Source organism: Anomaloglossus baeobatrachus, chromosome 5, assembly GCF_048569485.1.
Source record: "Anomaloglossus baeobatrachus isolate aAnoBae1 chromosome 5, aAnoBae1.hap1, whole genome shotgun sequence".
In the NCBI taxonomy this organism is placed as follows: Eukaryota; Metazoa; Chordata; class Amphibia; order Anura; family Aromobatidae; genus Anomaloglossus; species Anomaloglossus baeobatrachus.
In genome coordinates, this window is record NC_134357.1 from 406,398,463 (window position 1) to 406,413,333 (window position 14,871).

Consider the following 14,871-nt stretch of genomic DNA (forward strand, 5'->3'; position numbering starts at 1 on the left):
TTCCGTAACGTCTGCATAGTCGGACGGAGCAGACATGTTGGTAGCGGTACTTTCCAGGAATGGTTTTGACACGGAGTCCTGGCGTCCCCGCTTCTCCACAGCTCCAGCTACATGCGGCCAGACGCCATCAGTCCCCCTTAGTCTCTCTCCGGCTCCTCCTCTACAGGGGCGGGGCCTCGGCCCTCGCGCCTCCACTGCTCGAGGAGACACCCGAGCAGGAATTCTTCGCGCCTAAGATGGCGGCCTCTCAAAATTTCTGGCCGGACACCTCCGGCGGTCACAAGGCGCACCTCTACCAGACGGCAGAGCGGCAAGATCCTGTTCGTGACGCCAAGTTGTCGCAGGCGGAGGAGGGCGCAGCGCTCACCCACTGCTCGGGTCCGGCTCTGCTGCGGCCTGCTTGCTCGCTGCTCGGTGGTGGCTCGAGCGGTGGGCCGGATCCCGTGGCCTCGAGCGGCGCTCCTCGCCCATGAGTAAAAAGGGGATTGATTTTGGGGATTGAATATTGTCCATGACACCACCCACGGTTATGGTGAGGTTGTGACACCACCGCTGCTCTGGACGGGGATCCCGGGAGTGATGACTGGGAGCAGCTTGGATGTTTCGCCCCTCCGTGGGTAGGGGGGTTGGTTGTCCCGGGGCCTGGTGAGGGTTAGGGATGGCAGGCGGGCTACGGGGCCTGGTGAGGTGCAGGGTCGCGGGGGCAGCGCTGTGCAGCGCGGCACGGTGGTACTCACTCAGCCAATGATGAAGACACAGTTCTTGGTAAAACACACGGCTGGTAGGACGGGTCCCACAGGCGGCTGCGGTGGTTTCTGCTCCCGGTAGGTTGATGGTGACTGCCTTTCCCTGCACCTGTGTAGTGTAGATGGCTCCAATGGGTTCCCACCGGTAACCCGCTCCCCCAGCTTGGATATGTGCTGAAGGAGCCCCTTTTGCCCACAGGCTCTGGCCCTGGGAACTGTAGCCTTGGCGGTGGCTGTGTTTCCCTCTAACGGTTGGACTGTTGCCTTCTGTCGGGACTTGGCTGCTGGGAAACCCAGGAGGTTCCCTTCGCTAACGGATTTGACAAATTCAATGGCGACTCCTAGCCTTGTCGGGGTCCATAAGCCCCTGCCGGATGGTGCTGGCTTCTCTTTGCGTACCGGTCCGGTACCGCCGGGCCACCGCCCGTCCACGGTCCTTACGGCTAGCTCCAATAGGCCTCTCCTGCAGACGGACACCACCGTCTGCCAACCTTGCTGTACCGTCCAGGCCACACACCCGGAGCAACTTCAGGCTGCTCTCTTGCCACTTCACTTCTTCTCACTTCCACTTCCAAACTAATCTCTTCTCTCCTCCAAACTAATCTGCTCTGTTTTCCCGCCTCCAGGACTGTGAACTCCTCGGTGGGCGGAGACCAACCGCCTGGCTCCACCCCCTGGTGTGGACATCAGCCCCTGGAGGAAGGCAACAAGGATTTTTGTCTGGCTTTGATGTGCCTGACCGGGAGTGTGGGGGTGTGTTGGTGTAGTGCTTGTGACGTCCTGGCTTGTCCAGGGCGCCACACTAATCTTTCTGAAAAAACTCAGGATGTGAAAAACTACACATTCCAAAACATTGAAGATTGTGGGGTAACTGGGGTTTCCATCGAGTATCTTCCAATATATTATTCCATAAATAATGGGAAAGGGTATAGGTTGTGTAGAAGTTGTGTAGAAGATCTGTTTCTTTTGGAGGAACCATGTTATCAGACCTTCCCAGAAATACCGGAAACATACAACTTACCGTAGCTGCCTCCCCTTTTCTTCCATATAACCAAGTTGTTTTTTGAGTTTTTCTTTAACAAAGGTTCCAAAATATAACAAGCTCTCACAAATCTAATGAATTAGAAGCCGTGATAGAAGTGGAAGACGAGAAAGAAACATTCGACAGCTCACATCTATGATAAAATAAGGTCTGGCCTTTCAGTGGATTGGATAATAGTATTTCTAATGATAATAATATTTATTCATTTATTTAGCGCTGTTAATTCCACAGCACTTTACATACATTGACAACACTGACCCCATTGGGGCTTACAATCTAAATTCCCTATCAGTATGTTTTTGGAGTCTGGGAGGAAACCGGAGAACGCAAAGGCTGCAGTGCTAACCACTGAGCCACCGTACCACTAACCACTGAGCCACTGATGGATAAGCTATTCGAAAGTTGTGAAGAAGTGTTTCCAGTTACAGAGGGATAGTAAAAGAAACGAAAAGGCCTATGTAGATTACAGATAGTAAAAATAAAAGAACAGGTCTATGTAGATTACAGATAGTAAAAAGAATGAACAGGTCTAATGAGGGCTTTACATGTTACGATCTATCTTTGCACAAGCGATCGTAACCGCCCCCGTCGTTTGTGCATCACGGGCAATTAATTGCCCGTGGCGCACAAAGTTGTAAACCCTCCATCACACGTACTTACCTCCCATGCGACGTCGCTGAGGGCGGCGAACATCCACTTCCTGAAGGGGGAAGGATGTTCGGCGTCACAGCGACGTCACACGGCGGCCGGCCAATAGAGGTGGAGATGAGCGGGATGTAAACATCCCACCCACCTCCTTTCTTCCGCATAGCTGACGGGACGCAGGTAAGCGATGTTCATCGTTCCTGTGGTGTCACACGGAGCGATGTGTGCTGTCACGGGAACAACCGGCGCCATGTTTAATAAACAATTTTATGAAATCTAGCGACCAGTACACGACTCACGATTTGTGAGCAATACTGCGTCGCTAGGAGGTGTCACACGAGACGACATCGTGTACGATGCCGGATGTGCGTCACAAAAAACGTGACCCCCGACGTGCATGCACGATCGGTCGTCTCGTGTAAAGCACCCTTTAGTAGATTACGTAGGGTAGTAAAATATGTGAGATGGAGGGAATTCTACTTCCTTCACGCTCATTCTTAGGGCTCATGCAGTTGAGCATATAAATTGGACATGTGCTCATATTATTCAATAGGGATGTTCTAATGAACAATTTTAGTCTTGCACGACGTCTGTGAGAAGTAAATGGCAGCATGCACTATTTCCGGATGAGACACACCCATTCGAGTCTATGAATGCGTAGAAAAAAATCAGATCCCACACATAAAATCCGAGTAACATTCAATTTTTGCGGATATTTTTCTATTATAAACCTAGGAAACTGTATTTGATCATGCACATTTTTAATTTAGGTGTGTGAAAACGGATGGACGCAGAAAAAAATTACTAACAGATGAAAATCAGATTAAAATTACCTGAATGAAACTTGGTTGATTACGGTAAATCATCAGTGTATGAATATTTTTTATATACTGGCATGGGCGTACCCAGGATCAAAACTAGGGGGGGGCAAGCCATGGTCGTTAGGGTTGTAAAATATTAGAACGGAAAAGGTGAATGAAACAAAAACTTTAAGAGAATTAAATGTAATTATAGCTCGATTAATGAATCCGCGCCCCTCCCCCCCCCACACACACACTACAATCCCATTACCCTCACACACACAATACAGTGCACGCCTCACACACACAATACAATGCAGCTCCATTACCCCTCCCCCCCACACACACACACACACACACAATACAATACATCCCCCCATCACCCACTACACACACAAATACAATGCACCCCCCATCACCCCTACACACACACCCACTATGCAATGCACCCCCCATTACTCCCTACACACACACACACACACAATGCACTCCCCATTACCCCCTACACACACACACACACACACAATGCACTCCCCCATTACCCCCTAAACACACACACACACAATGTACCCCCCATCAGCCCCTACACATACACACACACAATGCACTGCACCCCCCCATCACCCACTACACACACACATACACACACACACACACACACACACACAATACAATGCACCCATTATTACCCCCTCCCCACACAGACAATACAATGCACCCCCATTACTCCCTACACACACAATGCACCCCCCATTACTCCCCACACACACACACAATGCACCCCCCATTACTCCCTACACACACACAATGTACCCCTCCATCACCCCCTACACACACACACAATGCAAACCCCATCACCCCCTACACACACACACGCACACACACAATACTATGCACCCCCCATTAACCCCTCCCCACACAAACAATACAATGCACCCCCCATCACCCCTACACACACACACACACACACTACAATGTACTCCCCATTAACCCTCCCCACACACACACAATACAATGCACCCTCCATTACCCCCTTCCCGGACATAATACAATGCACCCCCCATCAACCCCATCACACACAAATTACAATATCCCATCACTACACTCTCCTGTCTCCCCCCTCCCTCTGAAGACAGTGCTCCTCCTCTGTCTGTCACAAAGCTGTGTCTCCTTCACAAATGTTCCCATTATGTGTCCTCTGCTCCTCCCCACACATTTCCATTAATTACACCTGTCTCTTCGGCTCCTCCATGGAGCGCATACCGCTTCCTGATGTCTCCTGTGTGGCGCCTGCAGCACTGTGATGACGTCAGCAAGGTTTTGATCTCATCACATTGCTGCACGTCGGGGGCGGGGCCCAGTCCCAGCGCGCTGTTCAAATGTATTTACGTCTGAAAAAAGCTGTGGAAAGGAAGGAGGAAGCTGCGGTGCGGTCACCGGCACCGCCATCATCGCGCTCCTCAGCAGTGTGTGCATGCCGGGCACACTATCCACAGCAGGGCCGGCACAGCACAGCACGCTGTCTCCTGCTGCAGCTAGTGTGCCTGGCATGCACACACCGCTGAGGAGCGCGCCGGTGGCTGCAGATACAGCGGCCCACTACAGGCACCGGCCCACTACACCGTGCCCCTGCTTCTAGGGGGAGGCAGCTGCCCCCCTGCCCCTCGTTGAGTACGCCCATGTATACTGGTCTGCAGCCGGTCACAGGGCAATTTATGATTTTAATGTGACCCATCACCCTAAAGTTCCTGGCAGGAAAACAGCATGTTCCAAGTGTCAGCAGAAAAAAGCAGACAGGCCATGTAGGCCAGGATTCATTAAAGTGTGTACATATAATATACCCTAAATTGAACCTATCAGAAGTTTTTTCTACCAAAGAACCAACCATATCTATGCTGCTTAGCTATAATCCAGAATCAATCTGTGCCATCATTTTTGTAATCTTTCTTTGCATTTCAAAGTAATTTTCCATTCAGTTTTATGCTAATGAGACACAAGTGCAGAGAGTTGGCTCTCTACTTACAGCTCCCCGTCTTCTTTCCAATTTTCCCTATACCATCCTTTACTTCTTGATTAATGGGTCAGTTTTTTTCTGATTGACCCACCTCCCACTTCAGAACTCTCGCGCAGGCGCCATCATTCTTGGCAGTGGTACATGTGCAGCAAAGTCCTAATGACGCAGCAAGGTCTGGGTAATGGATCAGCATGCGCCATCTCCTCTTAAAAGATGGTTGGACCAGGGAGCGAGAGGAGCAAGGTCACTCAGATAAGAGTGACCTATCTCTTTTAGGGAGCAAAAGTCGGCGGAAAATTAGAAAGAAGACGGGAGAGCTATATGTGCATTACCAAGATCTCTGAACTTGCGACTCATTAGCATAAACATTTTAATAGAGGATTACTTTAGAACACAAGGAAGGATTGCAAAAAGAAAACTATGGATTATTTCTGGGTTATAGTGACATAACATAGATGTGTATGGTTTGTGGTAGTAAAACCACATGACAAGTTCCCTTTTATAACTCGCAATATTTTTCTGCAACTTAGAAGTTCTGTAAATATATTGCGACTTTTTTAGTTTACACAACAGTCCCAGCCAGCTACAGTTAGGTCCAGAAATATTTGGACAGTGACACAAGTTTTGTTATTTTAGCTGTTTATAAAAACATGTTCAGAAATACAATTATATATATAATATGGGCTGAAAGTGCACACTCCCAGCTGCAATATGAGAGTTTTCACATCCAAATCGGAGAAAGGGTTTAGGAATCATAGCTCTGTAATGCATAGCCTCCTCTTTTTCAAGGGACCAAAAGTAATTGGACAAGGGACTCTAAGGGCTGCAATTAACTCTGAAGGCGTCTCCCTCGTTAACCTGTAATCAATGAAGTAGTTAAAAGGTCTGGGGTTGATTACAGGTGTGTGGTTTTGCATTTGGAAGCTGTTGCTGTGACCAGACAACATGCGGTCTAAGGAACTCTCTATTGAGGTGAAGCAGAACATCCTGAGGCTGAAAAAAAAGAAAAAATCCATCAGAGAGATAGCAGACATGCTTGGAGTAGCAAAATCAACAGTCGGGTACATTCTGAGAAAAAAGGAATTGACTGGTGAGCTTGGGAACTCAAAAAGGCCTGGGTGTCCACGGATGACAACAGTGGTGGATGATCGCCGCATACTTTCTTTGGTGAAGAAGAACCCGTTAACAACATCAACTGAAGTCCAGAACACTCTCAGTGAAGAAGGTGTATCTGTCTCTAAGTCAACAGTAAAGAGAAGACTCCATGAAAGTAAATACAAAGGGTTCACATCTAGATGCAAACCATTCATCAATTCCAAAAATAGACAGGCCAGAGTTAAATTTGCTGAAAAACACCTTATGAAGCCAGCTCAGTTCTGGAAAAGTATTCTATGGACAGATGAGACCAAGATCAACCTGTACCAGAATGATGGGAAGAAAAAAGTTTGGAGAAGAAAGGGAACGGAACATGATCCAAGGCACACCACATCCTCTGTAAAACATGGTGGAGGCAACGTGATGGCATGGGCACGCATGGCTTTCAATGGCACTGGGCACTTGTATTTATTGATGACATAACAGCAGACAAAAGTAGCTGGATGAATTCTGAAGTGTACAGGGATATACTTTCAGCCCAGTTTCAGCCAAATGCCGCAAAGTTGATCGGACGGCGCTTCATAGTACAGATGGACAATGACCCCAAGCATACAGCCAAAGCTACCCAGGAGTTCATGAGTGCAAAAAAGTGGAACATTCTGCAATGGCCAAGTCAATCACCAGATCTTAACCCAATTGAGCATGCATTTCACTTGCTCAAATCCAGACTTAAGACGGAAAGACCCACAAACAAGCAAGACCTGAAGGCTGCGGCTGTAAAGGCCTGGCAAAGCATTAAGAAGGAGGAAACCCAGCGTTTGGTGATGTCCATGGGTTCCAGACTTAAGGCAGTGATTGCCTCCAAAGGATTCGCCACAAAATATTGAAAATAAAAATATTTTGTTTGGGTTTGGTTTATTTGTCCAATTACTTTTGACCTCCTAAAATGTGGAGTGTTTGTAAAGAAATGTGTACAATTCCTACAATTTCTATCAGATATTTTTGTTCAAACCTTCAAATTAAACGTTACAATCTGCACTTGAATTCTGTTGTAGAGGTTTCATTTCAAATCCAATGTGGTGGCATGCAGAGCCCAACTCGCGAAAATTGTGTCACTGTCCAAATATTTCTGGACCTAACTGTATGTCAATATAAGTGGACCCTATGCGGAACGGGATATGTCAACAGTCGGCCAACAAAGTCTGGATATGTTACACCAGCCAGCTATATCAATATAAGTGGAGCATAGGCGGAACTGGACATGTCAACAGTCGACCATCAAAGTCTGGATATGTTACACCACTTTTGTGGCGTAAGTTACTCCAGAAATGTACTCCAGTCTTAGACCAATTAACAGATGCACCCAACTCATTATGTGCCGTGTTCTTAATGTATTAGGTCTATTGTACTCCAGCGAACCCCTTCATTAAGACTAGTGTGAGAAACGCCTGTCTTAATGAATCAGGCTCATTGTATTTAGTCATTCAATGCTATAACTACCTTCTGGAAAGACATTATAAAATTGGTAGAAGCCAACTGGCAAATCCCCTATGAGTGACTTTTCCATTACGTCTCCTTTTGTAAACGTACCAGATGTGGTTCAAGTATTGTTACTGGTGGCCAAAAGGTGTCTTAGTTCTAAATAACAAATATTGCCAGTCCAAAAAATAAAATATTATTCAACAGACTCTGTAAACAATGTTTGTGTTTTTCTTCACCTATAATACTTCACTTTCTACTGCCCCCTCTGATCCCTAAACCCAGTAATGAACTTTTCATCTCTCCCTCGATCTTCCCCACCCATCTCACCTTCCCCTCAGATATTTTCCTCTGCATTTCACCCAGTGTCCCTAGACACACACGACCATCCCATGGCCTCTCCTGCTCCCACCTACTAACACTCTCACTGCTTCTCCTCACTACTGGAGATATCTCTCCTAATCCTGGTGGTCCTCACCACATCCTTATTGGCACTTCAAACCCTCATCCGCAACCTATCACAAATTTTGGCAACTTCTCTAACCTCCTAACCATCCACCCAGCCCCCGCTCCCCCAGTCCCACCAATAAATTTTCCTGCAATCATGATTAGTGTTGAGCGGACCCGAACTTGAAAAGTCCGGATCCACGCGGTTTCAGCGTCCGATCCGGGTCCAACCGGAACCCGGGAATCCGGCTGGACGATCCGGGTTCGGGTTTTTTTTTTTTTGTTTGTTTTTTTTTTCCTCTTTCTCCCTCTCTCTCCCCCCCTCTCTCTCTCTCTCTCTCTCTCTCTCACCCTCTCTCTCACCCTCTCTCTCTCCCTCTCTCTCTCCCTCTCTGTCTCCCTCTCTGTCTCCCTCTCTCTCGTCCCCGGATCCGCTCCCCCATTGACTTGCATTGAGCCGGATTCCGTATCGGATCCGGACTTCTCTCACAACCCGCGACGGATCCGCCGGCCCCGGATTATTAGCAATCTGCTCAACTCTATTCATGATCTTTTCATCACTAATAAATTTTCCTTCCTCACCATCACAGAAACCTGGCTCACCCCCTCTGACACAGCCTTTCCTGCTGCACTTTCTTATGGCGGTCTTCAACTCTCTCACACCCCCCGCCCCAGTAACAAGCATGGTGGAGTAGTTGGTTTGCTCCTGTCCGACCAATGCTCCTTTACACCATTTCCACTACCACCCTCGGTTACTCTCCCCTCTTTTGAGGTGCACTCTGTCCGCATCTACTCCCCCTCCAACCTTCAACTGGCTGTCATTTACCGCCCTCCAGGGCCAGGCACTGCCTTTTTTGATCATTTCACCACCTGGCTTCTACACTTCCTTTCCACCGACATCCCCACCATCATCATGGGTGATTTCAACATCCCCATTGACACTTCCCACTCATCTGTCTCCAAACATCTAACACTCACTTCCACCGTTGGCCTCACCCAATAGTCTTTTGCAGCTACTCACAAAGATGGCCACACGCTGGACCTCATCTTCACTTCCCTCTGTTCTCTATATAACCTCTCTAACTCACCTCTCCCCCTGTCTGACCGCAGCCTATTCACATTCTCTTCCCTCTCTTCTCCAAGTACACAACCTCCCCTCCACAAACTTTCACACCCTCGCAGAAATATCAAACACCTTGATTTACACGCACTTTCTCAGTCTCTTCTCCCTCTCACAGACTTTGTTTTTTTACACGATGCAGATGCTGCTGCAACTTTATACAACACTACAATCTCTGCAGCTCTTGAATCAGCTGCCCTCATCACACACACCAAAGCCCCCAGAATCAACAGGCAACCCTGGCACATGAGTCAGTCTAAAGAACTGAGATGGGCTTCCAGAATTGCTGAGCGCAAATGGAAGAGGTCTCATTCCACTGAGCACTTCATTGCATATAAAGAGTCCCTCACCACCTTCAAGTCCACACTCACTGCTGCAAAACAAACCTACTTCTCATCCTCATATGCTGTCTTTCTCACAACCCTAAACAGCTATTCAACACTTTCAATTCTCTCCTCCATCCTCCAGCACCACCTCCCTCTCCTCTCATCTCAGCTGAAGACTTTGCCTCATTCTTCAAGCAGAAGATTGACAACATCGGAGCAAGCTTTGGCCCACAATCACCACAGCCCCTCATCATACTCATCGACTCAGCCCTCTTCCTTCAAATCCAGCTTCTCCACCATGACAGAAGACAATCTTTTCACTCTACTCTTAAGATCACATCTAACCACCTGTGCACTTGACCCACTCCCATCGCACCTCATCCTCAACATCACCGCAGTCCTCATCTCAGCCCTAACCCATCTTTTCAACCTATTACTCACAAGTGGTGTATTCCCTTCATGCTTTAAACATGCCTTCATTACACCCATCCTCAAAAAGCCCTCCCTTGACCCATCCTCTGTGTCAAACTATTGCCCCATATCCCTTCTCCCCTATGCCTCAAAACTACTGGAACAGCATGTCAATCTTGAATTGTCCTCATACCTTTCCTCCTGCTCCCTCTTTGACCAGCTACAATCTGGCTTCTGACCGCATCACTCTACTGAAACTGCCCTAACCAAAGTCACCAATTACTTACTAACCGCCAAAGCCAAGCGACACTACTCTGTCCTCCTCCTCCTGGACCTGTCCTCTGCTTTCGACACAGTAGACCACTCCCTCCTACTACAGATTCTCTCATCTCTGGGCATCACAGACTTGACCCTATCTTGGATCTCCTCATACCTAACCGACCGAACTTTCAGCGTCTTCCATTCTCACACCACTTCCTCATCTCGCCCCCTCTCTGTCGGTGACCCCCAAGGTTCAGTTCTTGGACCCCTGCTGTTCTCCATCTACACCTTCAGCCTGGGACAGCTCATAGAGTCCCACGACTTTCAGTATCACCTCTATGCTAACGACACACAGATCTACCTCTCTGGACCTGATATTACCTCTCTACCAACCAAAATTTCACAATGTCTGTCTGCTATTTCATCCTTCTTCTTTGCACGATTCCTAAAGCTTAACATAAACAAAACAGAATTCATTGTCTTTCCTGCTCCTCACTCAACTCCTCCAACAAGCCTTTCCATCAAACTTGATGGTTGCTCACTCTCCCCAGTCTCACAAGCTCGTTGCCTTGGAGTAACCCTCGACTCTGCTCTATCCTTAAAGCCACACATCCAAGCCATCTTCACCTCATGCAGACTACAAGTCAATAATATCTCCCGGATCCGTGCTTTCCTTAACCAAGAATCAGCAAAAACATCAGTGCATGTGTACCGCCTCGCGGCCTCAGCTACGACCGCCGAGCCGATCGGATCCGTGCTCGTACTGCTGGCGGTGGCTCGAGCCTCTCACGGACCCGGGGGTCACGTTGCTCTGAAAAGGGAGGCTGCCGCTGCACGCGGGGGATGCGGGGATACTGGTGTTGGGGTGGTTTTTGTGACGCCACCCACGGGTTGTGGTGATATGGGACACCACCACTGCGGTAAAGATGGAGGGGCTCCCGGGAGAGATGGCAGAGCGCAGCTTGGTTGTTAACCCCTCCGTGGGTAGGGGCGGTGTGTCCCGGGGCCCGGAAGCGGGGGAGCTGCGGTGCGGTGCGATGATGTGGTACTCACAATTAAGTCACTCAGAGGCAATGGTAAACCAAACAAGGTGGAAGATGGGTGGCCCACAGCCGGCTGCAGCACTGGACGGTGTGACAGGGTCCTCCTTTCTCCTGCACCTAAGCTTGTGTGGACCACGGTGCCTAAGCACGGGTGGTCCGCTCCCCGGCGGGTATGTCGTGGGAGTTCCTTTGCCCGCAGGCGCTGGCCCTCGGATCTATGGCCTCTGGCGGTGGCTGTTATCCAGGCAGTTTTGGGCTGTTGCCGTCAATCAGGACTTTGGGTGGGAAAGGACCCCGTGAGGTCCAGACCTCAATCAGTTAATTCGACTAAATGGTGGCCTACGGCCTAGTCAGGGTCTGAGTACCCTTCCTGGTGCTCCGGTAGACTGTTGTCTCCCCGGTTCGGGTCCAGTGGGCTCCAACCCAGCTCCGGTCCCTATGGTTCCACCGGTCTTGTTCCCGGTCTCCTGCAGGTGGCCCCTGCCGTCTGCCTGCCTGACTGTGTGTCGGTCCTGGGCTCCTACCCAGACCCCGAGCAGCGCTGTGTGTCACACTCCTCTACTACCACTTTCTACTCCGTTCTCCAACAACAACTACTGAGCACTGTTTTCCCTGTCTCAGCCCAGCAGACTCCTCGGTGGGCGTGTCTTTCTGCCTGACTCCGCCCACCTGGTGTGCCTGTCTAGCACTGAGAGAGGCAATCAGGGCTTGATTGATGGGTGTTACCTTCCTAGTGTGTGGGGGTTTGTGTGGTGTGTGTAATGACCTGTGACCCCTGGGCTCCAGGGCGTCACACATGCCCTCACCATCTCCCGCCTCGACTACTGCAACTTCCTGCTCTCTGGCCACCTTCCAACACTCTTGCACCCCTCCAATCTATTCTAAGCTCTGCAGCCCACTTAATCCACCTCTCTCTCGCTATTCCCCAGCCTCGCCACTCTGCCAATCCCTTCACTGGCTTTCCATTGCCCAACAACTCCAGTTGAAAACATTAACCATGACCTACAAAGCCATCCACAACCTGTATCCTCCTTACATCTGTGACCTAGTCTCCCGGTACCTATCTGCACGCAACCTCAGATCCTCACAAGATCTCCTTCTTTACTCCTCTCTTATCTCCTCTTCCCACAATCGCGTACAAGATTTATCCCATGCCTCTCCCATACTCTGGAGCACTTTACCTCAGCATATCAGACTCTCCCCTACCATGGAAAGCTTCAAGAGGAACCTGAAGGCCCATCTCTTCCAACAAGCCTACAACCTACAATAGCCCTTAGTCCAGTACACCACTGTGCAACCAGCTCTGTCTTCATCTATTGTACCATCACCCATTACCTGTGGACTGTGAGCCCTCGCGGGCAGAGTCCTCTCTCCCCCTATACCAGTCTTCTTTGTATTGTTAATAATTGTTGTACATATACCCTCTTTCACTTGTAAAGCACCATGGAATAAATGGTGCTATAATAATAAATAATAATAATAACAAAATGGAAGACATCGACATAAAAACGCTCATACCATTTTGATGTTTTATCAATAAGATAGCACCGGATTCAACAATGATGTCCAAACAATCTTGACACTCTGGATAAGTGATATTTATTGTTCATGTTATCCCTCTATAAATATTTATTTATGCTTAAATGTGATCAGTAAACTACATTGTTTGTCAAAACGACACATGTATATGATGTATATGGAAAAACGGCATAAAAAAGTTTCTGAAAGAAAAAAGTTAACACAAGTCCCTACTTTTCACTTGGATACCTGGAGATTACTGCTTTTTGTGATGGATAAATTATTAGATGGATTAATAGATAACAGAGAAATACATAGACAAATAACAAGACAGATAAATTGATCTTTGTGAAGATTGATAAATAGATAGAATGCCTAGACCAATAAAGCACAATATACATTATATAAAAGATATGCTTACGATTTGCAATCACATTCTCATCCTTGGTATATTTTTTGAATGCTGTTATCCAGCTGCAGAAGCTTGTTGCCCAACTTATGTCAGCGACAGCTGCGAAGATGAGGACAATTATGATCTTCATGTTGAAGTGTTGTGGGGACAGATCTGCAATGTTCATATTTATAGTCATTGCAATGTTTCCACACAATCCCTACAGGTAAAGCCCTGTGGCACATGTTGGGTACACATCATTGTTTGAGGCAGTAGCGTAGCTAGCGGGGGGAGGGGGGGGGGGCAGAGGGTGCCGCCGCCCCGGGCCCCGTGCTCAGAGGGGGCCCACCCGGAGCTGCGATACCATTAACTATATCAGTGTGCACAGCGCGCCGATATAGTTAACCTCTGCGGCAGTGCGGAGGAGACATGATCTCCCTGCGCTGCTGCGGATGACAGAGAACACGCAGGACACAAAGTCCCAGTGTGGTGACAACATCCCTCAGCGCCGAGCGGGGGGGAAGGCAATTGCCCCCCAGGATGCTCTCCCAGCTATTGTTGAGGGCCGGCCGCAGGCATAATGTCATTATAACACACATGGCCGCGCAGAGTGAATTGCGCGCGGCCGTGTCTCTTGTACTATGATGTGGCCGGCCACACTGACAGGCGCAGACAGTGCTGACCGCCGCATAGTACAGGAGACCCGGCCGCTGGCATGCACAGTGCGCGGCCACGTGCGTTATAATGACGTCATGCAGCGCGCGCTGCCTCCATCCAGTGTTGTGGCTGCATCCCAGTGATTAGAAGCTGACTGGGTAGTGGGCGTGACTGGCTTTGTTAGTGGGCGTGGCCATGTTTCCTCCCATCCACTATAATCATGTAGGCTTCGCCCCCCCTCTCCCCCTGCGGCCCCCTGCACCCTCCATCTGGAGGTCTTACCTCGGTCCCCGCTTCTATCATAAAGAACTCCAGGACACCTGGAGTTTCTTTCTGTCATCACCTGCGTTGCTGAGGCCCCGCCCCTTCTGATAACATGGGCGTGACGTCACCACAGGTCCTTTAGTTTAGAGGGATTTACCATGGCATGAAACAAGTCTGTGGCTGTGGCTGCACGAGAGAGAAGAAGTGTCCCCCAATCATCAAAAGTAAAAAGCACCTCCAGTATGTGTCTGTGTGTATAGGATTGTGTCTGTCTTTTGTGTATGATTATTTGTATGTGAATGTTTTCAAATATGTATACACTTCTATGTGACTATATCTGTGTATGTGTCTGTATATATGTGTGTGTATATGGCTTTATGCAGGTGTCTGTATGTGTATACGGTTGTACGCAGGTGTCTGTATGTGTATACGGCTGTATGCAGGTGTGTGTATGTGTGTACGGCTGTACGCAGGTGTCTGTATGTGTATACGGCTGTACGCAGATGTCTGTATGTGTATACAGCTGTACGCAGGTGTCTGTATGTGTATACGGCTGTACGCAGATGTCTGTATGTGTGTACGGCTGTACGCAGGTGTCTGTATGTGTATACG

The 14,871-nt window shown here is 48.7% G+C and overlaps 1 protein-coding gene across 1 annotated transcript in view; it reads right to left on the reverse strand.

The window, feature by feature from the left end:
- LOC142310222 (lysozyme C-like) overlaps window positions 1-14,347 on the reverse strand; it is a 30,742-nt gene extending 16,395 nt beyond the window's left edge. The window contains exons 1-2 of the mRNA XM_075347711.1: window positions 14,278-14,347; window positions 13,369-13,512 (exon numbers count right to left, since the gene is read on the reverse strand). Coding sequence (XP_075203826.1) covers window positions 13,369-13,512; window positions 14,278-14,335 — 202 coding nt within the window. The 5' untranslated portion in view covers window positions 14,336-14,347. The remainder of the gene's footprint in view (window positions 1-13,368; window positions 13,513-14,277) is intronic.
- Between the last annotated feature and the right edge of the window lie 524 nt (window positions 14,348-14,871).